This window comes from Idiotropiscis lumnitzeri, chromosome 5 (assembly GCF_059441095.1).
Source record: "Idiotropiscis lumnitzeri isolate Australia: NSW breed Sydney's pygmy pipehorse chromosome 5, RoL_Ilum_1.0, whole genome shotgun sequence".
In the NCBI taxonomy this organism is placed as follows: domain Eukaryota; kingdom Metazoa; phylum Chordata; class Actinopteri; order Syngnathiformes; family Syngnathidae; genus Idiotropiscis; species Idiotropiscis lumnitzeri.
The window spans coordinates 17,707,152-17,735,105 of record NC_142395.1 but is presented as its reverse complement, the minus strand read 5'-3'; the positions used below and the strand labels follow the sequence as shown (position 1 = coordinate 17,735,105).

Sequence of the window (27,954 nt, the reverse complement as noted above, 5' to 3'; positions counted from 1 at the left end):
ATGAATAAAAAGATAAAAATGTTTTTGTCCCCTTAGTTTTATTAAGATTAGATTCAACACAAGACACAAAGAATTTCCTGAAAAGCATTTACATACACCACAGGAGAAGGTAAAAATAACACAACAGCCCCTGAATGGAAGCCAGGTAGCAAGACAAAGTTTTTTTTTTTTGTTTGTTTGCAATATATGACATAGGTTTACAATATACGCTTAAATCTCAGGATGATACAATACACTTAAAGATCATCATGATGAGCACTTTTTACAACATGGCACTAAGTACAACGCGTCAGAGTGTTTTCTTATGACAATGTCCCAGCATACACACACTCAAAAAGGGAATAAAATACATTCCTTCAACGTGCAAAAAATTATTTCCATTCACAAACTACACAAAACCCAAGAGGAACATTTTTATATGACATAAATAATAAATTTGATTATCAAACATGTATAAGAATCTACTTTGTAGACAAAAGCGATCAGTCCAACACTGCAAAAGTGTCAGCAAAAATGGCCGCAGTCTTTCTGTGGAATGTTCAATTAAAGGTGACGTGGTCAGTCTGCTCCTACATTCACATTACAAAATGCACTATTATTATTTCTGGACGTGCTATGGAAGGATTTCTGCGACATTTGAGTTGGAATTGGAATTTCAAAAACTTTTTAATCTTAATCTATTTTGGAAATGAAAATAAACAGGAGATAATCCCCGCAAACAAATCTAAGCATTTTGAGACATCAATCACCCCCACTGTAAATTTATATTGACACCAAGTGCTAGAAATATGATAGTTTTAAAAATTTGAAGTTTGTGGGTGCTCAAAAGTGTTTGAAATTAGAATTGTAACTCAGATGCCACAGATATTCTGTACTTCCGTAACTTTGAGGCAGTTATTGGTATAAGCGAGGCAAACATTAAATCAGTATTTGTGCATTTACATTGCGTTCCAGGCACTCAAATGGAAAAAAAAAAGTTAGTCAAATTTTGATGCAAACATTGAACAAATTGAATGTGTTCATCAAATGACGGTGACCCTTTTTAGGTCGGTTCCTTGACGGATGGCTTTCCTCATTGTTGGAATCGATGCACACTTAATTGAGAAGCAAAGTTGCAAAAGTTGAAGTTAACAAGTGGCAGGCGGAGTTCTTGTAGAGAGACGTGAACCCTGACCGGTTGGATTTCATTCTTTGGAGATTACAACTTCTTTTTTGAAGACAATTTTTTCTAAGTGTACTCTTTTTTTTTACCGGATCAATGTGACTATTCTCATAAAATTGTTTTTAGTTCTTTATTTTTGTAAGAGTATCCTTTTTTTTTATACTCCAGTCAATGAGACTCTAATCAAAGAAGCAGTACCGTAATCTCATGAATGCATTCAGATTTTTACTCAAATAAAGTCTTCTTTATTGTACTAAGATGAATGCAATCAAATCAATGCTATGAAGATTGTAATTTCTTTAAAAATCCAACTATTCTCATAGGGTGACATTTTTACTCTCTACTGTTGTTGCTATTGTCAACTTTGAGGGGAAAAACTTGATTCTGTTGATATTGCGCCCTTTTTTCATTGAATAATCAACTTCTCTCTACTGATAACTTTTTAATCCCCCCCCAAATTATAACCCAAACCCTTTTATCTTTTGACTTCATTCTCGTAATATCGCAAATTTATTGAGGTAAAAATAAAATAAAATAAAATATAAATTAATTCCCAGGAAATAATTTTTTCCCCTCCAAAAATAATGTTATTATACTTGTAGAAATAATCCTTTACTCGCATGAATGCAACTTTGTCCTCCTAACATTACTGTTTTATCTTGAAGGAAATGTGATTTTAGACGCAAAAATATGACTTCATTGTAATATAACACTTTTTAAATTCAAATAAATGTGTCTTTATTCTAATAATCTCAATATTAAGGGTATTGCAACTTGATTCTCGGAAAGCTCGCTTTTTATGTGACATTATTTTCACGAGCCAACTTTTTCAAATACCTTTTTAATCTTCTAACATTCGGAATATTGTGTCCCAGAGTTTGTTATTAGGATTATTGATTGAGGACTTTAAAAAAAAAAGGCAGATTATCGCAATCACCTGCCATTTTTTTTTGTTTATGTTGAAAAGCGAATTCCTGCACATTTCACGAACGCAGCACAACATCGTTTAATCCAACGCTCGCTTATTAACGTCACCAACTGGCTGGCTGGCTCAGGCACTTTACTCAAGATCCCTTTAAAGGCTGTATAACAAAATCTGGTTAGCAGCTTAAAACATTTCATTCATTACATTTAAAAAGACAATTTCTTCAATCAGCGGTTTTAACCTGGGGGCGGTATATGTGTGTGTGTACAGTATAAATATTCATCGTAAGTGTTCGTGTCGCCACAGTGTTGCGGAATGCACCGCAGGGGCACCTGTGTACTCAGTAGAGGGCAGCGTCCTTGTAGGAGCTAGGGAAGGCCGAGCAGGGTTTGTTCCACGACTGCTCTGCGGTGGGCAGGCTGACGGTACTGGTGCTCTTCAATTTGTTCTTCAGACCCCAGCTGAGGAAAGACGACTTCTTGCTGATCTTGCGTGACTTGCCGTTCTTGTCGTCGCCATCGTAGGCCAGACAGATCATGGAGTACGTCTTGGGCAGGTTGCCGCAGAAAGTGGCGCTCTTTGCCGGCTGGACACACAAAATACATTTTCCGTTTTTTTTTTTTTATTAATTAATTCTTTTTTTTTTTTATTAAAAACAATGTGATTTTACTCCAAAAAGAAAAAAAAACATTTCCACAAATCTATGTCCAGTTTAATCTACAAATTTCATTTTATTCTCGTAAAATTCCGTCTTTAAAACATTAGATTTTTTAGGGTTATGAGACTTCTCATAAAATGACATCCTTTTAATTCCAATTTGAAAACGTACAACAATTCTCAAAAAGCATGATCTGAGATGCTACTTACAACTTAATTCTAGAAAGATTACTGCTTTTTTACTGGGGGAAAAAAATCTATATTTGAGAAAAGTCTAACATTTATTCTATAAGGGTTAGGGTTTTTACTTCACTTTTTTCGACTTGTAGAAAAATGAAAAAATACTACGGTACTTGATTTTTGCAAGATTGGAACTTTCTTCTGATAAAATGACATATTTTTGTGTGACAATTCCGAGTAAGGGTAAATCCTGCTTTTTTTATGTTTTGTTTTTTACTAAATCAGCATGCCTTTAATCTCGGAAGGTTTTTTTTTTTTATTCTTAAAGTATCGTATTTAACAGACCATTAGGCGCACCGTATTATGAACGAGTCAGTATAAAAATAAAAAAATAAATCAATAAATAAATCATACATAGACGTACTGGGAAAAAAAAAACATTGCTAACTAATCTGGTGATCGGTGGGTGACATTAACTTGGCTCAAAGAAGTGAAGCAGAAAGCGTAGTGTGAAATGGGCCTCACCATAGTCGGGTTGTTGTCCAGCACGCTGACCACCGTGATGTCCACGCCCTGCTCGTCCACGTCTTTCAACAGCCTCATCACTTCACCCACACCCATCCACTTGCATTCCGCCTCGCCCACTGCAACGATGTAGTCGCCCTCTTTCAGACCGTCGGCCTACCACAGATGAGAACGCTGGAGCTCAGACCTCCTGACACCGCAGAGTCAATATTTACACACCAGGTCCGCTTTACCTACTTTGATCAGCAAACACTGACTCGATTTGCTACAGTCAAAACACTCTCTATACCATCTCAATAATATATAGGAAACACGAGTCCTCTGATGAATCAATCGTAGCCGTTTGCTGATTGAAAATGATTTGGTTATATCAGTTCACTGACTCAGTTTACCAAAAAACTCACCAGAAATACTACAGGCTCATAAGATTCAATTGTAATGGTTTGTAGTGGTTGAGAAAGGAAAAACTGCAGACTCAAACTAGTGATCGGTTCACTGAATGAGTCGCATATTGTGATGCATTGTAGACCAATATTGTGTTCCAGTTAAGAGTCCGATCTCTATTAAGAAATCAATGATATTGAGTTGTGTCAACCCATTTGTCTTAAATGCAGTAAGATCAATGCTAATCCAACCCTATGATGATGTTTAGCTCCTTTAAGTCTAAAGCTCAGGTTTTACATGCTGCTCCGAATCAGCGGTCAGGTCATCTCCAGTCTAAACGCCAGAGAAGGCGGAGCAGTCATTTGGGGGTTTGAAGATTTATTTAACACGTGTTATTTTAAAGCCGTTCTAGTCAAACGTTAACAGAAGCCAGATGCGCGACATGAACTCCATGCAACATACTTACAATATTGAATAACTTGATCAACTCAGTCTACCTTTACATTAAATAAGATGGACCAGAATAAAGCTCCTGATTTTAATTTAATTACGAGTCAGCTGGAATCATTAATAGTCGCTGAGTCTAATTAAAAGCCTCGCAGGCTACGAAACAGATTAGCAGTGTTACATAAAGCCACTCAAACGAGGTCATAAACCTCTTTGGAACCTTAATACTGCTTTCAACTTCATGTGCACTGTCTGTCTCTTCTGTTGACTTAGGTGAGTGAACCAAGGCGACAAAATCATCCGCGTCTGTGGCGTTTCAGCTCATTGAGTTGCCTTGTGTATGAAATGTGCTATATAAATAAACCTACCTTGCCTTCTGCATACAGAGTCAGAAAGCCGATACAACTGAATCATCAGCGTGACCACTGTTTCCACTAACTCGAGTCGGTGAAGCGATACAACCAAATGGTCAGAGTCTGGGGTACTTCTGGTGAGTCCGCCACTCTCGAGTTAGTGACCCAATAAGACTGAACCATCTGATCCTGCTGGGTTTTTTATAACTATGTGTCAGGGAAGCAAATCAAACAAATCTTCTGAATCTGTAGTGTTTCCATTGAGTTACCTAAACAATGTGAGAGAACCAATCCAACCAAATTGTTGAGTCTGCCGTGTTTCTGCTAACTTGAATCAGTGAGCACGAACAATTGAGTCATTGACTCTGCTGTTTCCTCAACTTAATGCAGGGAACTGATACAGCGAATATCAACATTTGGTCCCCCTCTTTATTTATAAAGCAAAACTATGTTCAGCGATGAGATTGGACATTTGGTCTTTTTCAAAATTGCCCACAAAAATGAGTGAACAAGGACTACAATTCATACTCACAGCAGCAGGACAAAGGGGATCCAGCGAGACAACTTGAACCGGGGCATCCCCCTTTAGAGTGAAGCCCAGGTCTCTGTCCTCTGTGCGCAGGCGCACCTGTCGGGGTGCTGTCCAACGCTGCTTGGCAGAGAACACGGACAAAGGACCCTGAGCGAACACACGCGCACGCACGCAGGACATGTGTGTCAGTACAGCCATATAACCATATAGTTAAACCAATTAATCCCATATAGAGCCAGTTTGTATGACATATGTATAAACTAGACTGTTTGATAAAATGATACAAAACGATGAAAAAGTCATCCCAAGGATACTTACTTTGTACTTTCCTTCCTCTGGATATACTTATACAGTATCTACTGGGAAAATCTCCACTCGGCTAAATACCATCAATCCGTCACCGTATGAAGGGATTACACGGTTTTGGATTGAAGTTGACCAAACAAAGGCAGTAACAGACCTAACTAAATCTTAAATTCCATGAACAGGCTTATGCATGCTGAGGTCCCCAAGAAGGGAATTCATTCATCAAAAGAACTTAAAAAAAAATAACATCACAACTTCTTGCTTAGCACATCCAACACGATTACACAAACTGGAAATTGGGCTTCTGCTTTTTCCGTAACATTTTCAAACGATGACACAAATATACAGTATAAATAATCAAAACCACTGAAAACAATACTTACTACCGTTCATGTTTCTCTGTGTTATAGATTATTCCTAAACACATTTTATTGTAATCCCGCAAAAAAAAATAAAAAACTCAAAGAGCATACAAATAAACTTTGTATGTATATAAATAGCCTTTGTGCATTTTCACACTTGGTGGACATTATCTATTATTGACTTCTTCTTTGGTACATGTATCACCACCAAACAATCAAAACAATAACTTTCATCATGGGGCAGATTAAATGTCATGATGGAAGGATAAATCACCAAGAGTAAACCACTGCTAGTAGTGGAAAACAAAGTACATATTTTTCCATTGCACTTAATAGTATGTCCCGAGCACCATTGTCCACCATTAGTGTTAGTGTTTAGCACTTTATGATGATTAAAAAAAACATACATATACCCACAAATATACATACATTTAACACACAAACATTGTAAGTAGTAGATTAGTAACCCACATACCAGCCTCTGGAAAAAGTCGTTGACTTTCACCTTTAAGGCGGCGGGAACCTCCATCTCAGCTTGTTGTTCAGTTTTTGCTATAGTTAAAAAATATAATGATTCAAAACAAACACAGTGGCATTTTGATGTCATCAATACTACCGTGACTTATTATACACTCTGCGCATCATGCAATAAAAAAAAATGTCAGGTTAGCTCGTGGAGCACTCACAGATAATGTCGGGCGCGTCCAGGTAGTCTGTGAACTCCTCGTCCGGCTGGTTGTCGTTGGCTTTGTGCAGCGAGCGCTGGTGACTGGCCTTCAGGATGTCCTGCAGCACCTCCAGCTTGTTGAGATGATGGCACAAGCAGTAGATTCTCAATGCCTCCTCGTGCCCGGCGATGGCGCGACGGATGTGGGCTCTTCCTGTGGAGCGCGGCCGGCAATAGTCGCTTAAAGTAGTGGTCTCCAACCATGGGGCCACGGCCCGGTACCAGTTCAAAATAGCTCACGTACCAGGCCGCGGTGGGGCGCACAGAATGAAAAAAAAATAGCAGTAGCAGTATTTCCAGTTTATTTATTATTCGAGGCTGAAAAATATTTTATTTTGAAAAGTGACCGTCTTCTCTCCATTACATCGGACTCTTGACACGTCAAGATGCGAATTGCCTCTGTCGTATTACGCCAATATTAAACCAACAAGCTAGCGAAATAAGTAAAAAACACTCCACGTATGAAGCCTGCTCTACACAATATGCAACGACTACACACATACAAGAGAACAAGCTACACAATTTCCACCAACAACCCGAGCGAAGGTGAGTCTTCAGCGGGGATAGGTACCCAGAAAAAAAAAACGGTACGCAGCAATTCACAGAATCAGGATGTAGACAAATTAAATACACAAATTCTGCATGAGGATTATATAAGGTGGAATGCACAAAACAGCATATAAATGTAAAAAAAAGGGTATCTTTTTATTCCTTTGATGGGGCTAAATGTATTTAAGAATATGAAGTTCTAATTGAACAGGATTCCAGTGCATACCATCCATGAAATAGTGTCATTAAAAACAAGGAAGTCAGTAAATACTGTTCAGAATAAACCAGAGAATCAGCAAAATATGAATGCGATAATCAAGGAATGGCAAATACTAAATATTATACAATCAAGAAAGGTGAGACACAGCCCTACAGTCATATGATGGTGAACTTACCAACTCGCTCCCGCTCAGCTGTCTTCTTCAGAATATCCAGAGGAGAACAACCGTCGGGGAGGTGATCATACACTTGGGACAAGGTCTTTTCCTGCCGGTCCTCGTCGTCGCTCGGACCAACTAGACACAAGCAGAACACACACGCACGCACATCTTTTAGATTCTGCGGCATACCAGTTAGCCAGGTTTTGGAACTAAGTCAATGTTTCAGTACACGGCCTCATGTTTTTAAGTGTCGGTATTATTTTTATCCTGTTTGTGTGCGACTGTGTGTGTGTGTCTCAGGTCATTATAGTGTGATTTTTAACATGTACAATACGTTCGTGTCTGTCCTTGTGGACAAGTGGCAGGACAATTCTTAAGTCATGTAAAGCACTTTTGAGTGACTGTAGAAATAAAATTAGATTGATTGATTCATACTTCGTTTCCGAAAGAATTCCTTCGCACTTGTTTATTCACTCGCTTGCATAGGTCTCCACATGAACCAGAGTGTGCTTGCTTCAAATTTTTTATATACAACTGACACATAAAACTAAATAAAATCAAACATTTTACATTTAACCAGAAAAGTGCTCAACCAAACAAAAATGTCATTGAAGGAAAGTCCTTTACCTAAATGCATCATAACAACACCATAGATTGGCGAACAGATTAATATCTACAGATTACAATAATCAAAACGTACTTCTTTTTTGTCTCTATTGGGATCCCGTAGTCATCCAGTTAATGGGTACATTCACTGTTTTGCACAGGAATCTCATAATGAGCACCCTTCGCCCCCACTCTACCAGTTCTCCCACATCCCATTCATAACACAAAGTACTCTCCGTCCCCACATTTAATCTCACAGCATGCTAAAGTCATTAGCAACAAAAAGATGCCATCACGATCACAAACGAAACAGGCTTTCTTCTCTCCTGGGACTTTTCTCTTTGCCTGTCAGCTCTCAGCAATTCTTGGAAATGAGACTCTTTTTAGCCACAGTGTGTGTGTGTGTGTGTGTACATACGTGTGGTTGTGTGCGTCTCGAAATAACCCTTATGTAACAGCATTGAAGTGACTTGAGTTGAGGAAAAGTGATTCCATCCACTCGCAGCAATGATTCACATCCCGAATGACAGTATGCATGTATTCACGCATGTTTTTGTTATTAACAATAATTATGGGTACACAACCTCGAACTAACAGATCGAGACTTGGGAAAAGTATGCATGCAGTAGGTCGAGCTCCGTTCATTGATCAGTATTACAATATTGTAATGGCCATATGGTTGCTCATATTAATTCAGTTGAAATTATTTGCTAGGGCGGCAAATGTACGAAAATACATGAAGTTGATGTTAATATTAAAATAATAAACTAATTGTTTTTTAAAAGTATATATTTTTGAAATTTCTCGTTTAATAAAATGGTTTTACTTTTTTGTGTACGTGAGTTGATTTTTTTATACATATTTATTGCAGTAAAGCAATTCATCAACTGTATAATGAGAAAATATGACTAAATAAAAATATGACTAAATAAATGTTATTTTATCAATTTTAAGGGGCGTAAAATATTACATCCCTTTTGATCTTGTAACTGGTTGGCGGGCCGCAAAAAAAAATGCAGTGAGCAGTTCGTGACACACGGGGCAAACTTTGCCAGCCCCAGTCCGTAAACATAACTCTCGTTTAGGAACTCAATCGAGTATGCTCAAGCGAGCATATACACCATTTTCACGTGCGAACGTCAGTTCCATGTGTCATGGGAGAATAAAAACTAGAAGATACCAGACATATTTTGGATCCAAGGGATAAACAAAACCAGCCTCTTATCTATAAGCACACTATCAAATGAAAAGTGTCTCCCAACCTTCACTGAACCAAGGCACATATTTCACGTAAAAAGAATCTCACAGTACAGTACAGCACCAAAGAGATGCTGATTATTAAACGTACTTATGTGTGCAGATCACCACAAACATGTTTTGCTCGTCAAATTTCACTTGCGCTGACCAACCAATACATTTTTAACTGAAATTTGTCAACTAATTGAATAACTATATCCGAGTGTAGCAACATGAAACAAAAAGATTGAAGACCTATGCTACAAAAAAAAAAAAAATCAAGTTAGAATGTTTACTCACTTTTGAAAGAGCAGAATTTGAACCATTTCAACCAGACTCAACATTTTGAAAGAATGTTGCTACTGATTGTGTTTAAGACAGCAGAATAGGCAACGCTTAACAATAAACAGTGGACTTACCATGATGGTCCAGCAGGGCCGAGGCCACAAAGTAGTGTGCCATGGAGCGGTAGTGGTTGGTCTTCACTTGAGACATAGTGGACCAGAAAAAGGGCACATTGTCTTTCACAGGCGTCTGGATCATGGACTGGTGGACGTGGTCGTAGACCTCCGACACCTTGGCCGCCTCCTGCGCCATCCTGAACAGTGTCAGAACCTCGTTGCGGACGCCAGGCAGTGCAAGTTGCTCGAAGAGACACTCTTGCGCCTGCGCCAGCATCATGCGGATGAGCATAGCCAGCATGGCGGGACTCATGTCGTAGCTGGGCGTGTGTGTGAACGTCTCCTTAAGGTGGTTCAGGATGCCTGAAAGAGGAGACGGAAAATGTTCATCCTTCTTTTAAATCAAGGCCAACTACTGGCCTGAGACAAGTGGTTGTAAACTTGCATTTATGGACATGATACTCTTTTGTCACTCACTAAAGTGATCTAGCTCAGAGATCTCCAACTATCGGGCTGGTGCACGGGCCGCACAGATGAAAGACAAAAAAAAAACTTGCAGTGCTTCTGGTTTATTTATTATTTGTGGCCAAAAGTGACCGGCTCACCCCCGTTCCATCCATCTGTGATGGACTCGTGACAGTGGTGCAACGGATCATGTTTAACCCGTGATCCATTCGGATCAAGCACCACGGTTCGGGCCGGGCACGATCCAAGGAATGACCGGTGAGAATAAAACTGTGCTTGATCACATTAAGGCAACATGATTAGTCCGCAATCACTATATTAGCAGCAGAGGAAGTTGAAACCCGACATGGATCACGCAAGTCGCATGCATGGGAGCATTTTGGCAACTTGAAGTGAAACGAGTCCTCAATTTAATGATTCTGAGTCTTGTGACTCAAAATAGCCGACTGACGCAACAGAATCACCTAAATCCACTGTGATTTTTGACGGGGTGTGCTAAGTCAACTCATCTGAGGTTGCGATATTCCCAGTGAGTCCTCGAGCTCGAGTTAGTGCACTGATACAGATTGCAGTGAATCTGCTCCTCAAGTCAGTGAATAGATACAACTGACCATTTAATTTGAATCTGTTGAAATAATCTTTATACCTGCTGCCTTCTGGAAGGCCGAAATGGCCTCCCTCAAGCCGGCCGATGTCTGCCGGTCGCTGCGGGTACCGATCTGTGAGTAGAGGGCGGCCATGTTGAAGAGCATGCTGGCCTTCTCCAGCGAGAGGTTTTGCTGGCACACAGGGACGCCGGTGAAGGAGTCGTACCTTAAACCAAAGATGAGAAGGATGTTGTCAATTGCTACAATTTAACATTGGAGATCAATTTAGAGACCTTGTAAGATCGTACCATGTGAAGAAGATATTACTGTGATGCGTGGGTGAGAAGAATCGACTCTCCACCAACGGAAGATGGTTGAAGTATTTTGCCAGCAGCTCCACGCCAGCCTCGCTGCGACTTGGTGTCCGGCATGACTGGAAGTTAAAACAGAATAAAGACTGTCATCGATTTTATAGACCTAAGCAAATCTCACAAGATTCCCGCAAATCTTAGTCAGCACCAATTCATCAAATGTTCTTGTTTAATTCTTAACTATGATTAACTTTTTTGCATACACTTTTACAACAGTTACAATCATACGAGATTTCACATACTCAGATCATTTAGTTCTAACCATTCACTGACTTGAGTCATGCAGCAACAAGGCTGAGTCAGAAGATTCAGTTGCATCAATTCACGCATTCGATTTAATGGACTCACCGGAAGTATCATGAACTCGAATGATTAGGTCGCTTCACTTAAAACATTGTCTCCCTCAAGACTTTAGTTCGGTACTATTGTACTCATTGCTGGAATAAACTAACAAAAATAACTGTCACAAAGCAGTTCCTCAGGTTATGTCATAATATATTGACTAATCAAGCAATTGTAGATTTCTCACCGAAAACAAAACCACAAGAAGAGTCATGGTGTTTGTAGGGTGTGTCATAGATAATGACAAAAAATGTATCTTAAATTACCACCGACCCGAACTAAGGTGTGGTTCAGTGGAAACAAAGTTGAAGATGAGTTTGGTGTAGGCCTGACCGTGTGGAGACGAGTTATTGGAGATTTGTGTTTTCACGAAGAGTTGTCAAATCGCGACCATGCTCTGACTACACGCAATGACAAAAAAAACGACAATTCAGGTTTAGCATCATCCTTCTGTCTAGGGCACATCGTACCAACTGGGTAGCGTTGGATAAAATCAATAATGGCTGGAAACACCTGTTAGGTAACAAAATGGCAGATTTATTGAGGCTTTTTTTTGTGAAGCTACCCAGCGTGATTTGCCTATCTAATGTATTACTGCTATGAAAAACTGGCTTAACAGGGTGAATTTTTAAATTCTGGGGAATGTTCCAAGCAAATTTTCAGAGGAGTGAGTTCACATTGAGCTCACACACAAATGAATTTGTGGCAATTTATTCTTAGTGATTTTCAAACTTCTTCGGGGATGATATTTGAGTTTATATATACCTGCCGCAAGTCCATCAAGTCAGCAAGCTCTTCTTCGTAGTTGGCTCCAGCTTCGTTGTAATGTGAAACAATGTAATCCTGTTGGAGACAAACATCACAAAATGGTGAAGTGTAGCCATGTTTGTCTTGAAAACACAATCACTTATATTTGTATTTGCACATTTCATAACAGAAATGACTGTAAGATCAGCATTTACACGACGAAACCCCACTCTCTCATTACAAACAATGGGAGTTGTTGAGTCAAGTTCCTTAGTGAGTAAAGTATTTCCCGGAGCGGCTCAAGTACAGATGTGTTGACCCAAAAATATCGAACTGGAAAAACTATCCTAAACTACGATGCAAAATTAGCACTTCAGGCTTTTAGGTCATTAATGCCAGTGAAGCATCTACATGTTAGTGTATTTTACCCTAAAAGGCGTGGAGAAGTCAACTTCTTTGGTCTCCTTTAGACCCAGGGCAATGAGTGGGATGTTGGTCGTTTCCCTGGAGAGAAAAACACACAAGAAGGCAAACACAAAATGCTTTAAAATAACATGCAATCATTCAAAGTTCACTTTTTAGACCACAATAATAGGCTTGGTGGCATTTTGTTTTGCAATTGCTTAGAAACGTTGAAAGTCATTCAATATATGTATTATTAACTAGCTTGAGAGACGATCGTTTTTTCATTTAGCAGATATGTGAAAGTTGCCATTCTCATCCAATCCTGAGTGCAGACGGACACGTAGATTAGGCAGATGGCGTTACTACACAAACACAGCAGGTGTTTTAGATTTTAAAAGTCAAGGGAGGCCCTTCAGTGCAACTCAAAGTCTACACACGTGTGTTAATGAAACTTCCTGTGGTGTTTTCCCCTTCCTTTGGACTCTGCTAACACAAAACAGCCACTCATAAAGCACTGTGTTGATCAGGGATCATAACGATCCACGCTGGTGAAAGGAAACTGCTGAGGGACGCAGATTGAGCTTGATATCAAGGTGGACGATATGCAAACTTGACAAAGCTGCTACTGCTTCTGCCTGGCAAACAAGCTAGAGAGGATCACGTTCCTGTTCCTGCTGACTGTTGTGAATCTCAGACGCTTTCCTCTATTAAGAGGATGAGCTCATCACTTTCTCGTTTGGCTGAGGGTTCTCAACCCAAGGAGCGTATCTGCTCTGAAAAACCTTTTAACATGCACATGCACATTTCGGATGTATGCACACTCCCTCTTACCACTCACTGAAGTGTTCAAGACATGGAACAGACCCTGAAGGATCTTGTTTACGGCTCAAAGTGAACCATATGGACCCTGTACTACATTACAAGGAAAAAAAACTGTGTTGAGGTTTTCAGGGTATTTGAAACGTTTAAAGAAGCCAACCCCAGAAACCCAGATGACTTAGACAATTCATGGATTCAGATTTACTTTTATCAGTTCACTGACTAAATTCAACGCACTTGGCGGAAACACTGCAGAACCAGATGAATCTGTTGTTTTGGTTTGGTGACTGAAGTAAGAAGACCCAGCTAATCATACAAGTCTTAGATTCTTATGACTTGCTTGTATCAGTTCAATGACTTGAATTAACGGACTTCACGATTAAAAAGTGGGATCAGCTTAGTTGTTTTCACTGACTGCAGTTACTGGACTAACCAGAAATGCCACCCACAATCAGATGAGCCTGGAGATCGCTTATCTCATCAAGTTAGGCCGATTACACACATGAAGTCAATTGATTTTGCCCCTTCCCACCAAGGATGTCAAACGCTCAACTGTCTTATGACTTAGGTACCAATCTTAAATATTAAACAAATTCAATATTTACAAACAAAAACATTCATGTGTGTGAGGAAAGACGACAACTCTCAAGTCATGTGCCTCAGTCAACTGTGTCGTGAACGGAATGTAGCAAATCAAAGAAGTCCGCTGAAAAAAAGAAAGTGGTGGTAAATAAAACAAAATGGTACTTTCTCAATATGGAGAACACAGAGTACAAGCTTGTGAACTCACCAAGTACAGTCTTCCAAAGAAAATATGTGAGAACTTGTTCCTAACGCGAGTCTCTTTATAAATTGGAAGTGCTATGTACTTGTTAACCCGATAATTTGGTTGTATCGATTCACTGAGAGATTTAGCGGACACTCAAAATGTGGACATTTTTTGTCTTGTTCTATTTTGTTCTCACACTGAATGACTGTTGACAGCAGCACTGCAATAAGAGCTATGTTTATTTTCCCGTGCTTTGTGGGACACGTGTGATTTGCACACACAGGTGAGCTCCCAGGTAAACCAGTTGAATCCGGTCAGCTTGAGATACAAGCTCAGGTACAGTGGGAGCTATTCATGTGGACTCTCTGGGAAAAAAGGATTTTTTTTTGTGCGTCTCCCCTCAGAGCACTGTGCTTGTATTTCAGCTTCCAGCATTCCAATGCACTCTTCATGTTACCTTCGCAGAGAAAGCAGTCTATTGTAGACCAGTACGACGATGCTATCATTGGTAGGACTGGGGGATGGATAGGATAAAATGGAGGATGAGCGCGTTGTTTTGAAGACACACCAAATTCTCACCCTTTTGACAGTCGGAGCTCACTGGAACACTAAGAGTGTGATATTTTAAACTCAAATGAAAGCGGTAGTTAAATAACGCAACAAGAGAGAAAGAAAGAGAGGGGGGGGGGCAAGGAGTCTTTGAAGTATTTTTCATTAAGAATATTGTTTTTCGCTAGTTTTTCCCCAGTGGGACTTCAGCTTCTCATCATGTGTCTCCACTTAGAGACCACTTGAAACCTCTTGAAACCATCTGTCCACACACACACACACGCACACACCCCCCCACGCACGCACACTCCCACCCCCACACGCACTGACACATACACACACACACAATTGAATGCATACAGCTTTACTGAAATGTACCCATGGAGCAGAAATGACAGTTTTCGTCAAATTATTTGTTACATTAGATCAAGTCGATTTAAATTAAACTCCACTTTTCCTGAAAGAATCTCTCTCTCACACTCACTCACACACACGCACACAATAATACACCCATACACACGCCCACAGAAACTCTTCACACTTCACCCATGGCAACCACCAATAACAACAAACCTTAGCTTGTTGTGCTATACTAACCATGGTAACCATACAGAGGCTCGTTAAATAGAAATTGGAAAGCTACTTGATGGTTTCTCCTTTTTTCATCTACATTGTGAAACGGATTCACTGATGACTTTATAAACTCGACTTGGCCCCACAACAAGCCCTCATTAGTCTTTTTTTTTTTTTATGTGCCAAGCCTTGGCGCTGTCACAAACGGGAAGCTTTAAAACCAGCTTTAATAGATGAGTAGAGGTCCGTGTGTGCGTGTGTGTGTTTCAGAGAGACCATCGACCTCACGGCTCAAAAATCCACAAAACCACAATATTGTCTCCCGTTGGATTATTACGTTAATACTTTTAGCAGCTGGGTGACAGCTAAATGTCTTTCCAGCCATTAGAAATGGAAACAGAAATAATCCACAGTGTTTTCGGTGAGTATGCTAACTGGAGTTAATGAATTGCTGCAACCAAATCAAGAGGGCTCAATGTGTTTGGCAAATCTGCAAGCTTCAGCGTCTGAAGCAGGACAACCAAATCATCTGAGTCCATTTTTTGTTTGTTTGTTTGTTTGTTTTTGGTGAGGTCACTCGTGTCAATAAATCAATTTAACCAAATCATCTGAGTCTGTGTTGTTTCTGGTGAATGGTCCGGTTTACTGAACTTAACATCGGTCAGCCAGAGGAGTTATCAGAGTTAATTGAGACTGAGACTCCTCATTGAGTTGCAAGATTAAAATCAGCCCAGGTGATTTCTTAACCAACCATCTAGACTTTAACCAGAATCTGCTCAACTTTCTATATTCATATCATATCAAATCAAAACAAGAATATCTTCCTTAATTAACATACAGTAATTAAAAACTTGTATCGAAAGCAAATTAGTGCTAACCAGCCAACCGCCATTTAAGCAAGTTTCAATTCACCTAACCGGTAGACGTAAAATTATCACTGACCGCAACCACAAAAACTCGTTTTAGTGTAGGACCTTTGTCCTCCAAAAACGACCTGTCAGTTTTCAAAACAACAAGTAACTGCAGTGTTTCGCCTACGTGAGTATGTGTGTGTGTCAACTATTCTGTCATTAACTGCCATTCATCACACAGTGCCAGAAACGAGATCTCAGAACATGTTTGTCATCGGATCTTTGTTATGAAGAGAGTTACTTTTTAAACGTGTTGTTGGTGCCAACATGGGTTTAAAGATAAAGTAGACAACTGTTGAGAGAACCGTCTGCTTTGCATTGCTGCAGTTAGCAGCTTCTCAGCAAATATATTTGACTGCCTTTGTTACATTTAGGTGCATCTATGTGAATACGCACGCACAAGTCTGCTAATCAAAGTCTGTCAACAGTTTCGGAAACATCATTGGGCAAGGAGGCCGAGGAACGATATTTGGAGCCGGGAAACATAACTTTGTTGACATTTCTTGAAGCATACACTGAAAAAAAAAATGGATGAATTTACTCCGTTTTATTTTGTCAAGTGGTTGCACTAAATCACACCCAGATACATTTTTAAGTAGGTTAAATATCTACCAAAAAATGTGGCTGATTCCACCTTTTCGATGTATGCTGTAAGACATTTCAATTAAGTTAAGTTTACCGGCTTCTAATATCGTTTATCGCTCTCCTTCACTACTAAGAAATTTGTCTCGGCGCTGAAAAAAACATCCAAGCCTCTCTTTAATGTTGCCAGATACATACAGTATAACTTCTGATTATGTATGAATGTACTGTAAGAAGAGCGACTATTACGCAAAGCTAAAAACAAAGGTGTTACAGTCGCACTGACTGATTGACGACCCCGTGCGTTAGGTTACATGCTGCGGCACACAGGCGTTTTTAAATGACCACAGGGGGCAGCACGAGCCTGCCATTACAGACCAATAATGACCACTCCTCACCGCAAGCAGCAGCAGATGTTTTTCCCTAATGTGTCTTTGAAAAACAGCCAGCCTAACCACCGCCTGTGCATACATATTGACTGAGAAGATGGCCGCCACCCCCCGTACTCACTGGCTGTTCTGGTAGACCTCCACGGAGCTGTTGAGTCCTTCCAGCTGGCCCATGAGGAGCTGCAGGTTGGAGTTGACGTAGCTCAGCTCTAGCAAGACCATCTCCTTCACCTTGTTGTTGGAGGTCGCCCTGTGCACACACAAACACACACCACCGTAAGCCTTGTTATTACATGCTGTAATGCCGCCAGACCACACGTCTGCGTCATACTACCTTAACGTCAGCTGTCAACTGAGCCCAGTTTCCATCAAGTGCTTCAATAAAAGATGGCAAGTGCCGAAATCATACAGTAATTCCCCACTATTTGTGAGGGGATAGGGACCGAGCCGTGCTGCAAATGTGTGATTTATTGACGTCCACTGCAAAATTGTTAATAATTGCCAATATTAGTTGTTTAAAAAAAGGAGCGTCCAAACTATTTCCACCGAGTGCCACATACAAAAAAACAGAAGGAAAAGGAGGACACATCACCTTGTGTTCATGAAACATGCTGAAACCACTTTGTTATAATGCAGTGCTTCTCAATAATTTTCTGTTACGCCCCCTCCAGCAAGAAGAAAACTGTTCAAAATTACGGCACTCCTGGTCAACTTTAAATTGTGTGACAATTCTTCACATCGTTTACAAAACTGACTCAATGGTATTCTAATTGAATGTATATTTTATTTTAGTTTTAATTAAAAAAATGCTTTAATTTATTTTTTAAATGCAACTTTTTTATTTCTTAAATTAATTTTTAAAAATGTGTGATGCTTGTAAGAATCAACTTAAAAAGTTACTATGAAATTTCAGAACATTCAAATATTTTCACATTTTAAATGGCATTTTTTCTGCTAATTTTATAGAAATGAGTTTTAAGTTATATTGACTATTAGGAAATCAGAGTTTGTAGTAGTTGTATGTTTGTGGTTTAAACTATTATTAGAGGCCAAACATTTTTAGGAGGGGCGTCCATTACTCCCATCCAAAAGGTCTCAAAATCAGTCGCGTGTGTCTGCACAGCCTCGATAAGGTTTCATTGACACACATTGGCGTGTCGGCCTCTGGATGCTTTGTGCGTATCAAGCTGATACGATTCAGCGTTTTGTCGTTATCTGCTGTTCTTTGTCATGGGAGGACGGCATGATGCTGGGCCGTCATCAATCAAAGCCTGTTGCGTCGTCACCTTGCTCAACCTCTTATTAGAGAGGTTGCCTTGTTTACGAATGAAACCGGTAAAACAGAGTTGCACGTTGAGGTTACCACGCCATGTTGCACCTACTTCGGCCACTGACTAAAAATAAACTGTCACTCAGTGGACCTTCGACAAGATGCCCGACTTGACTAACCAACCAAACAACTAAGACATTAACTAACTTACCAACTAATCAACCAATGGACTAACCCAACTAATTTGAAACTCTAACCCTGGCTCACGTCTTTATTTGAAACCCTAATTCTGGATGAAAGTATTCAATAAACTTTCAATCCAGCCCCCAAGCCATAATCTTGGTGTCAAACCATAATTTGAAAGTCTAACCCAGACTTGAAACCTCGACCATGTTGTGAAACCCTACTTAATGTTGAAACCAAGGCTTAAAAATTTGAAATCCAAAACTCTAACTCTGTCTTGAATCCTGATTTTGAAACCTCAATCGAGTCTTGAAACCCTCACAGTCTTAGTAACACTTTTTACTTAGCGTTGCGTTTCGGACCGAATTAAATGAAAAAAGCAGGTCAGCCATTCCCATTCGAGCCAAAGCCACACGCAAACTCATCTCCTCGGAGCGACGTTATTTGCTGGCTCTTTGCTTATTGGCTTCTGGAGAGAACTACAACCCCCGGACGACTGTTCAACTTTTTCTTATTCCAGCTAATGGCCATGCAGTAATGTCCAAGTAAATACATTTAAAACAGATCCCAAAGGCCTGCGAATTAAATTAATTGCCAAAGATGAAAACAAAGGACATTTTTGCTTTAATTATAGTTAGTTTTAGTTTTATAAACGTCATTGAAAAGTATGTACTTTCTGTTAGTTTTCATTTTTTTTAAATGTTACTTTTCGTGAACTAAAATAACCTTGGTGAGAGGTGCCCATAAAAGACAAATAAAGTCTAGTGGGGGAATTTACCATATGTCTAACATAAATATAACACACGACAAAATTCATAAAACACTTGCTGGTCAACACAAACCATGCTGACTGTAGAGACATTACACAAGGCTGCGTGTCTTTTTTCATCCCTTTGATAAGATAAAGACAAACTGGTCGAACCAGACGGATTTCACCAACTGCTGATAGACGCGCGCGCACGCAAATAACTGCAAAGAGACAATTAGGACTGCAGTAAAGACATTAACAGTGTGTTGTATCCTTGGCAAAAAGCTTCACCTTGCAGTGCATGCACAACTATGTGAAGAAAAAAAACAAGTTGATTTGCTCCTCAGCATGGCAGACTATGTGAAGCACTGCAGGAATGCCAGACACCAGACAGGAAGGCTGCAATGTACGCATGCACACACACTCTGCCAACCCATGCACATACACACTACTTTATTAAAAAGTCCTTCTATTTGGAGGTTTTGTGCTATGCTTTTATTGTGTTCGGTCATCCCAGCCGTGAACATTGAGAGCAGCATACATTAACAGACTTTAAAGTTTTCTAAACAGCATAGGTCTGCAAAAATGCAGGACATTTTTCATGCTCAGATCTCATTTTAAGCAATGATAGAGAGATATAGGCAGAGACAGATACAGTAGGTACTGTAGATCAGGGTTCACTAAGGTTCTTGAAAGTGAGAGCTACTTGGGTACTGATTAATGCAAAGGGCAACCAGTTTGAAACGCTTTAGAAATAAGACATTTGCTCAAACTACCTTACATTGTGTTATTATTAATAATTAATGACATGATAACAAACAGTTAACTCGGTTTTATTTACCTCCTATGGCAGCTGAACCCTGATCACTTTGCAGCCAAATTTAAACGAGAGTCACTGGCGCAAAGACAGACAGATTTACTTTAAAAAGTTGCTCAACTACCCATTGGAGTACCATATTTTAACGGACATAAGATTCGCTGCATCAAAGGGCGCAACACCAGTTGAGGGTGCTATTTGCGTCTATAATACATATACTAGGCGCGCCGCACTACGAGGCGCAAGCTAGCTCAGTCCATATAATAGGCGTGTCGCATGACAAGGCGCCTTGTTTGTTTTGGGGAAGATTTGGGACTTTAAAGTGCACCCTATGGTCCCGAATATACGGTAATCCCAATAAATCTGTGCACTTTGCAAAGCCAGATTCAAATACCATATTACCGGTAGTTGTATGTCTTTGGTGTAACGTTCAACAGTTGTATTTTACAGGAAAAAGTGTCATAGTCAAGGATTAAAGACAGTCATAAGAACAGATATTTGATTCGAAATGTACTTTAAAAAAAAAAAAAAAAAAAAAAGAAAAAAAAAGAATTCCACGTAAATGCCGAGATATTACTCAAGAAAAAAATCTGTTTCATGGAAAATTTTAGTTGACAATTGCAATTATGGAAAATTTAGTGATTGATTACATCAAAAAACATAAGCTAACACAATATAATACATCGGACGCTAATTTAAAAAAATGCTTTCCAAATTCCAGGAAACTATTGTTGGGTTCTCAAGAGAATCAAACGTGAAAACCCTTAAAACGCTAACGCTAAAGTCTAAACCCTTGTTGAAATACCCAAACTTGAAACCTTAGCCCAGTCTTAAAACTTTAATTTGAAAACTTTAAATGGACTCCTCGCCCTAATTTGAAGCCCAATGCCAGGCCTGACACCCAAACATGTCATCATTCTGTGTGAGTACAGTCAGAAGATATTTAGTGGAGTGTTGGGTTTGGCTGCCATGTTTCTGTCCATAGACAGTGGCGTCTTTGTTTTCCAAGCATGCTATTGTTCAGGATTGCAGCTACCTGGAATTTGGCACTGACTCACCTTTGCCCTTTGAGAATCGGTGATGACTTATGAGTGAAGGCAGAATCCGACAAAAGCATGAATGACAGCGTGCCAATGTGCTGATGTGAAGGCATGCGAATGAGTGTGAGGTAGCAGTTGAGATTTGTCCTCTTACTTGAGAAGGTTCTCGGCTCCTGCTCGCATCCTCATCTCCTTGATGATCTGCTGGTTGAGACCGGCTCGCTTGTTCTGCAGCTTGCTTCGTCCGGTCTGGGCGAACGGGTTGCAACCCTGGTGAACAAGAAAGACAAAAAAGTCAGTTGACTCTATAGGGCCACAGTAACCGTACACATTACATTTCGTCAAGTCAATTTTACTCAAAAAATAATTCAGCGTAAAATTCCCAATAACTTTTACGCTGATCATTTTACTCTCAAATTTTACTCTGTATACGGCAACCAAATATAGGCGTTTCAGAGCAAAAATCTACAGCACGAAATTTACTGTGTAAATCTACAGCATGACATTTACTGTGTATCATGTACCTTCCCGTGTGTCAGACCATGCAAAAGTGAGCCTCATCTGAAACCCAACTTTACAGCCCAACACTGTCTTGAAACCAAAATTATATAACCCAAAAAACGGCTAGGAAACCCTAAACCTGTCCTTGAACACAAAATTAAATTTGAAACTCTAAACCTATCTGTAGTTTAAAAACTCAATTTGAAACCTGACATTAAGGACGAACACTTTCTTGAAACCCTACCCTAAAACCTCAAATCTGGCTCAAACCCTAATTTGAAATCCCTCACAAATCCAGAAACCAATTTGAAACCTCAAATTGAAGTCTTAATCCTGATCTGAAATAATACTCAAAACTCAAGAAATCTTAACCCTAAATTGAAACCACAATCCTGCCGTGTCACAATTGAGTGTTCAAATGTGGCTCTAGACCTGGACTCTCACCATTTCTAACATTGTAGTCGTCTTGTTGAGCTTGATGAGAAAATACAAGAGCACACACACAAGAAAAACACAGCTGGTGCATGTGCAAAAAGACTAAAGTGTGTGTCATCATGTTGTATTTTAAGGGTTTCCTCTGAACCACCTGCGATATCCTTCCTGTGTTTCAAAGGTGGAAGTCAAATGGTTGCCACCCATCACACACACGCCCACACACACATTCACAGAGAAGAGCCCTCAGCGCCATCCCTGTTACTCGAGTAACGTCACACAGCCTTATCGAGACTCAGTGTGCATGTGTGCGAGAGCAAGGAGTGGTCAGTACACATCATTCTGTTCCCGTTTCTCCATGTTCTGCAGCTACTTTATCAGATAGGAACCACATTCCAAGACGATGATCCCACCAGGAATCAGCAGTGACAATGGAATGTTAAGACATCACTGAAACAAATGAATTGGGGACAATAAATCACTGCATCTCATACAACCTTGGAAATATCATGCCAAATATGTGCTGCCAGTAGGCATGGGCTGAGTACCGGTTTTGATAGTTTAATGTGGATTTAAAAAGTCATGCTTTTCAATAATGGCTAATACGGTCACCTGTAATGAGCTCTTCTTTTCTATTTTAAAGGGGATGTCCATGCAAGGCACAATATAATTGGCTGCCCGCAGAGTTGAGTAAAAGAGCTGCCTCTTTGAAGTTACTTGCCACCAGTTATCTATTTTCTCCCCTTCTTCTCAGGAAGCAGATAAGGGAGGGGTGAGAAGTTACTCACAGCGAGGAGGATGAGGAGCATTACAATTATTATGGGTGGTCCAAACTCAAGCTGGAGGTCGGTGGGGGGGACAGACCGATGGGTGGGAGGACTCCCATTGGGTCACACAAGGAGCAGAGCATGACCCATCCTTGCTGGCACACAAACAAAGTGCAGCCTTTCTCCCAAACAATTAGGGCACAACACAACCAGTCCAGTCTGTTGGCATGAGCGGTGAATCATTCAGAGGCTCCATACTGGACTCATTATAAAATGACCCACTAGTGTCTCCTGCACTAGTGGGACATTCTGGCTTTTCTAAATGAACTTTTTGGATACAGGGACCCCTGATAGGGGTTAATTTTTCCCAAGCACGCCCTCATAATACTAAACTACACTACCATGGGTGTTCCAGCAGTGGATTTAAAAAATAAATGAATAAATGTACACACCCCTTTTCAAGTGCCAGGTTTTTCTGATGTTAAAAAAATGAGACCAAGATAAATCATTTAAAAAATTTCCACAATGCATATGACCGATAACCTGTACAACTTAGTTGAGGGGGGAAAACGAGAGTTAAACAACTGACAATATGGCTGCACAAGTGATAACTTGGGTTGTGGCTGGCTGTGTTTAGAACAGAAAGGTGAGGGAGCAAGACAAAAGAGACGCATACGTTTTTGCTCTGTTGATTAATGCGCATTGTCCTAACAAAATAATGCCAGCTGGTGCTACTAACCCTTAAGGGAAACATGAGTAGCCCTTTTTTATTTTAAATGAAACCTAATTTAGCGCAAATGATTTTGTGGACCCCTCTTTTTCGGGAAAACCCAGTTTGACAAGAATTGTATTAAGGCCTTATTATTTCCTTCCTAAATATTTGCACATGTTCCGCAAATGTTTTGACACCTTGTTGAGTTGTTTGTTCATTTCCCACAAGAATTTGTGAGGTGATGAAGATGCATGTGCTGGATTGGGTCGGCGCAGCAGGACACGTGTTGTCAATTTGAGGTTCTGGTTACCGGGCAGCGGTGGGCCAGCTGCTCTGACGTGAGCGGGAGGAGAAAGCTGACGATTTGGATTTCTCTCCGTGCCATCTTTCCGAGAGAAACCACAGTAGCTCCCCGCAGGCATAAAGGCCCAAAGCTTGTAAATCATTCAGAACGCGTGTGAGCAAAGGCCGAATGGTTGGGGTTTAAAGTTTGACGAGAAATCTTTCCAAAGCTTTTTTTTTTTTTTTTACAAAGTGTCTACATGACTGTGGAGGTTTTCAGGTTTTCATTCAGCACATTTTCATAGTTCACAGCTGTGCGTTAGCAAGAGAATTCGAAGGTGTTTCCAAACTTTTGACTGGAAGTGGAAATAAAAATGTATTCACACATTTTGTATTTTCAAAATGAGCAACTATATGAATACATATTTCCTATTTATATTCTAATTTCTTTTTATTGGATTTAGTTATGAATAGAAATGAATGTTGGTTAAAACATGAACAGCAATTCGCTTATAAATGTAATCTGGTTGGAAACCTTTTTCCATTTTTACTGAGTCGCTATGTTGAACAAAACAAAGATTCAGATAAAAAAAATAAAAAAAACAGCATCATAGTGTGCTTGAGAGTGTGTGTGTGTGCGCGCGTATGTGAGTGTTCCAGCAAAGGAGGCGGCAGTGGTGCCAGGCTCCGCTCTCTCGCAGACACAGGAAGTGCCGTGAGAGCCTCAATCCAGACGGCGTTCCGAAGGGGATTGACAGACACAAAAGGGGAATGTTGGGATTGAGTGAGCCTGTCACAACACTCGCATGGCAACACTGGGAAAACAGCAAAGAATCCACAATCTACAGTAAGGACCGTGAGACCCGACATACTCTCCAACCTCCAGAACCTAAGGAAACTTCAACGTAACCCGAAGGAAAGCCACTTTTGATATTGTATCGGCGATCTCGGGACTGCAACTACTGGAAATTGGATCTGTATCAAATCTTGCAGTAGTGCACACCATTTCTCTATGCTGGCATCCAAACTAAAGTATGAGAAAATATCAGCATCGTGTCATGTATTTGATACTGACCCGGCATGGAATGATATCAAAATAGTGCAGTGATAACAGCAATGACAATCATGTTAGCATTAATATTGAACTGGCAACACTGACCTAATATTCACTAGTATTAAACCAAAAGCAAGTTTTGCAGTTGTGCACGCCACGAGTGGACAATCGTATTCACATACATTAAAATATATTACAATTAAAATTGCATTGGCAATACTGCCTTATTTCTCCATAGTATTGAATTGATACCCAATCTTGTACTTACGTGATTAATTAGTATAGTAATTTTGTAGCATCACACCATACAATGTTTGCCATGACAGTGTCCCTGACAACACAACACAAGCGGCTCTAAAGATAACACAATGTTACGTTTGTTTAGCTCAACCTGTGTTATCCAAAATAGCACCTTGCCTTTTATGGAATCAAAGACCAACAAGCAAACCAAAATCCCAGATACAGGCTTTTATTTGGCAATTCAAAATGCGCTTTGTATTGGATGTCATTAGATTGTGCAGGAAGGCGTGGCTAATGACATGTCCAGTGAGTGTGTGGTTGTGTGTGTCATGCGTGAGTCATGAGTTTCTTGCGTAATCGTGTGACAATAAGGGTGGACACCACGTAGGTGATTGAGTCATGAAAGAAAAGTCAAAAATAGTGTTTCACTTTGGGAGGCCCTTCAAAATAAAACAATCCAATGTAAATGTTTAGCTTTCTCATGGAGCAATTGGACTTTATCACAACCTTTATTTAGTCAGAATTGAAAAACTAGGCTACAACAGGTGCTTTAGAAACAGTTTGAAAAAAAACTTTTTTTTTTAACTTGTGATAACATCACATAGACTAAATGCATTTTTTTTTAGTCAGTATAGCAGAATAGTAAAAAAATTAAGCTCTACAAAACCAGTAATTTAGCGAGCTGCTGCAGTTATATTTATATTTCATTCAGTCCCTCCAGGGACACGTACCAAATTTAAAATAAAAAAAAGTACATCAGGTGCTCAAGGCAGACATTATGAAAATGTGTGGCACAGCAGTTTGAGAAAAATAATGAAACTCAAGTGTTTTACAACCTGCCCGCTGTTTACCCTGTATCCTTCACTCCATTGATTAAACCGTCAAGTTAATGCAGTTTGCGAAGAAAAACAAATCTGCTGATTAAAATAAAGAAATCCCTCTCAGTTGGTTTATTTTGATTTGGTTCTTTTCATAAGACAATATCATCATATATTACCATACTGTTTGCTGCTGTAACCACTGAATTGTCCTGTTGTGGGATCAAAAGTCTTCTTTTCTGCTTTCCACCCTTCCTTCCTGTCCAAGCACCTCACATCCTTTGCTTAAATGTTTCTCCCTTCTTCCTCTCCTACCACAACACTTGATTTATTGTATTCATGCATCCCTACATCACATCTTTTTTTCTGTTGCTTAAATCAGCTTTTCTGCCTTCTCAATCCTTTTACCTCAGTCACACTTTCTGTTTTGGATCCATCCTTGCTTCCTTTCTTCCAAATGAATTCAGTTCATTAGGAAACATTTATATATAGTTATGGCCCATCATGTATTTTATGAAAACGTGTGTGTTTAATTTTTATGAATGTTTGGCAACAGTTTATTCAATGATGGATTTTCTGGCGGGCCAGAATGAACATTCTGGCTGGCCCCCACTGGGCCCACACACAGTATGTTGCCCAACACTACTTTACAGTGTGCGTGTGCGTGTATTGTATTGTATTGTATTATACGGGCAAATGTGCTTCAAGAATCATCTCCCCCAGGCTTTAATTGGAATGTCCATCCACTTCCCATTTCCTGCCAATCACATCATCCATCTTATCAGGCAGTGCAGCTCACCCACTCCCCACACCCATTCTATTCTTGAAGCAGTGCAGCACACGAAGCTGACTCTGCACTGGATTCTTTGGAATCCCATGATGCGGGTCTTACCACAATCAGCGTTCAGAAGATCTTTGTACTATTCGTTACTAGTTTTTAACCGTTTTCACAAATTTATCTGCCCAGGAAAAAAGCATAAGTACTCTTGGCTTGAACGAGATATCTTCAAAGCCGACAGTCAGTGAACGCGCCGCGCTTCATAAATTCTGCTGAGAACGTTTCGACATTTTCTTTTTTTTCAGAAACAGTCATGTGTTGCACATAATAGAACTAATTAAACCGAATCCAACGACAGCAGCGTGAGGGGGTGGGGTGAACAACACGTTTTGAGTTTTCGTAGGGGGGGGACGCGAAACGGCCAAAAACTCACCTTTCTGAAATACTTGCCGTCTCCTCGACTTTCCTTGAGGCCGTTTGGTAAAAGCGCGTCAGTCATGTTGGAAAAAAAGGCCAATCAATATGATATGGATGTGAATTAAGAGCAGTCTGGAGCTGCTATGCCAACAGGTGAGTCTCCGCTCACCTTCAAACAAGTGTTGTGAGAAACTCGCCTCTCAAAAACACACAGTCCTCTGCTGCGTAAGCCCCGCCCACTGGTGACGACAGAGCCAATATGACATCCAACCGCCCCTATCTTACCCGTTATCAAAATGTGTTACATAAAGAATTGTTGCATTAATGATGACAATAAAAAATAATAACAGGAAAAAATATATGTAACCCATTTTTAGCCTTCCAGTCGGCAACTGTTGACCCAAAATGGCCACTGGCAGCCTATAAATTTCACGACAGTCATGCGCATGCGCAACATTTGCGCCACACAAAGTAGGTCGTCAATTTACTACCCAGTAAATTTGAGCAGAAACAATTATTTAAAAAAAGAAAACAAATACTGTGCACTACGGTAGTTGCCGTTTCTGTGATGATATTCTTATTGATTTTTTTGGGGTGTGAACTTATTTGCAAATCTGCAAACAACATGCCTACAAAACGTATATCTGTACATTT

The 27,954-nt window shown here is 40.0% G+C and overlaps 1 protein-coding gene across 2 annotated transcripts; it reads right to left on the bottom strand.

The window, feature by feature from the left end:
- Positions 1 to 19: 19 nt before the first annotated feature.
- On the bottom strand, positions 20 to 27,503 carry rhpn2 (rhophilin, Rho GTPase binding protein 2). 2 transcript variants are annotated; one of them, XM_088296405.1, is made up of 14 exons: positions 27,317 to 27,503; positions 21,454 to 21,569; positions 17,363 to 17,491; positions 12,673 to 12,748; positions 12,263 to 12,340; positions 11,093 to 11,217; positions 10,844 to 11,010; positions 9,751 to 10,095; positions 7,505 to 7,624; positions 6,520 to 6,714; positions 6,309 to 6,385; positions 5,166 to 5,312; positions 3,450 to 3,605; positions 20 to 2,673 (listed from the first exon to the last, which is right to left on the bottom strand). In XM_088296405.1, the coding sequence occupies exons 1-14, from the start codon at positions 27,380 to 27,382 to the stop codon at positions 2,428 to 2,430; spliced, it is 2,043 nt and encodes a 680-aa protein (XP_088152531.1). In that variant the 5' UTR covers positions 27,383 to 27,503; the 3' UTR covers positions 20 to 2,427. The 2 variants fall into 2 exon arrangements, with proteins under 2 accessions (XP_088152531.1, XP_088152532.1); XM_088296406.1 differs by having other exon boundaries at positions 6,339 to 6,385.
- Between the last annotated feature and the right edge of the window lie 451 nt (positions 27,504 to 27,954).

Bases quoted from the DNA above. Each gene is read 5' to 3' on its own strand.
- rhpn2 (XM_088296405.1), bottom strand. From the start codon at position 27,382: ATGACTGACGCGCTTTTACCAAACGGCCTCAAGGAAAGTCGAGGAGAC. The intron at 12,341-12,672 runs GTAAAATACACT...TGTCTCCAACAG, and splicing joins ACTTCTCCACGCCTTTTAGG to GATTACATTGTTTCACATTA. The intron at 5,313-6,308 runs GTATGTGGGTTA...GTGTTCGCTCAG, and splicing joins ACGACTTTTTCCAGAGGCTG to GGTCCTTTGTCCGTGTTCTC.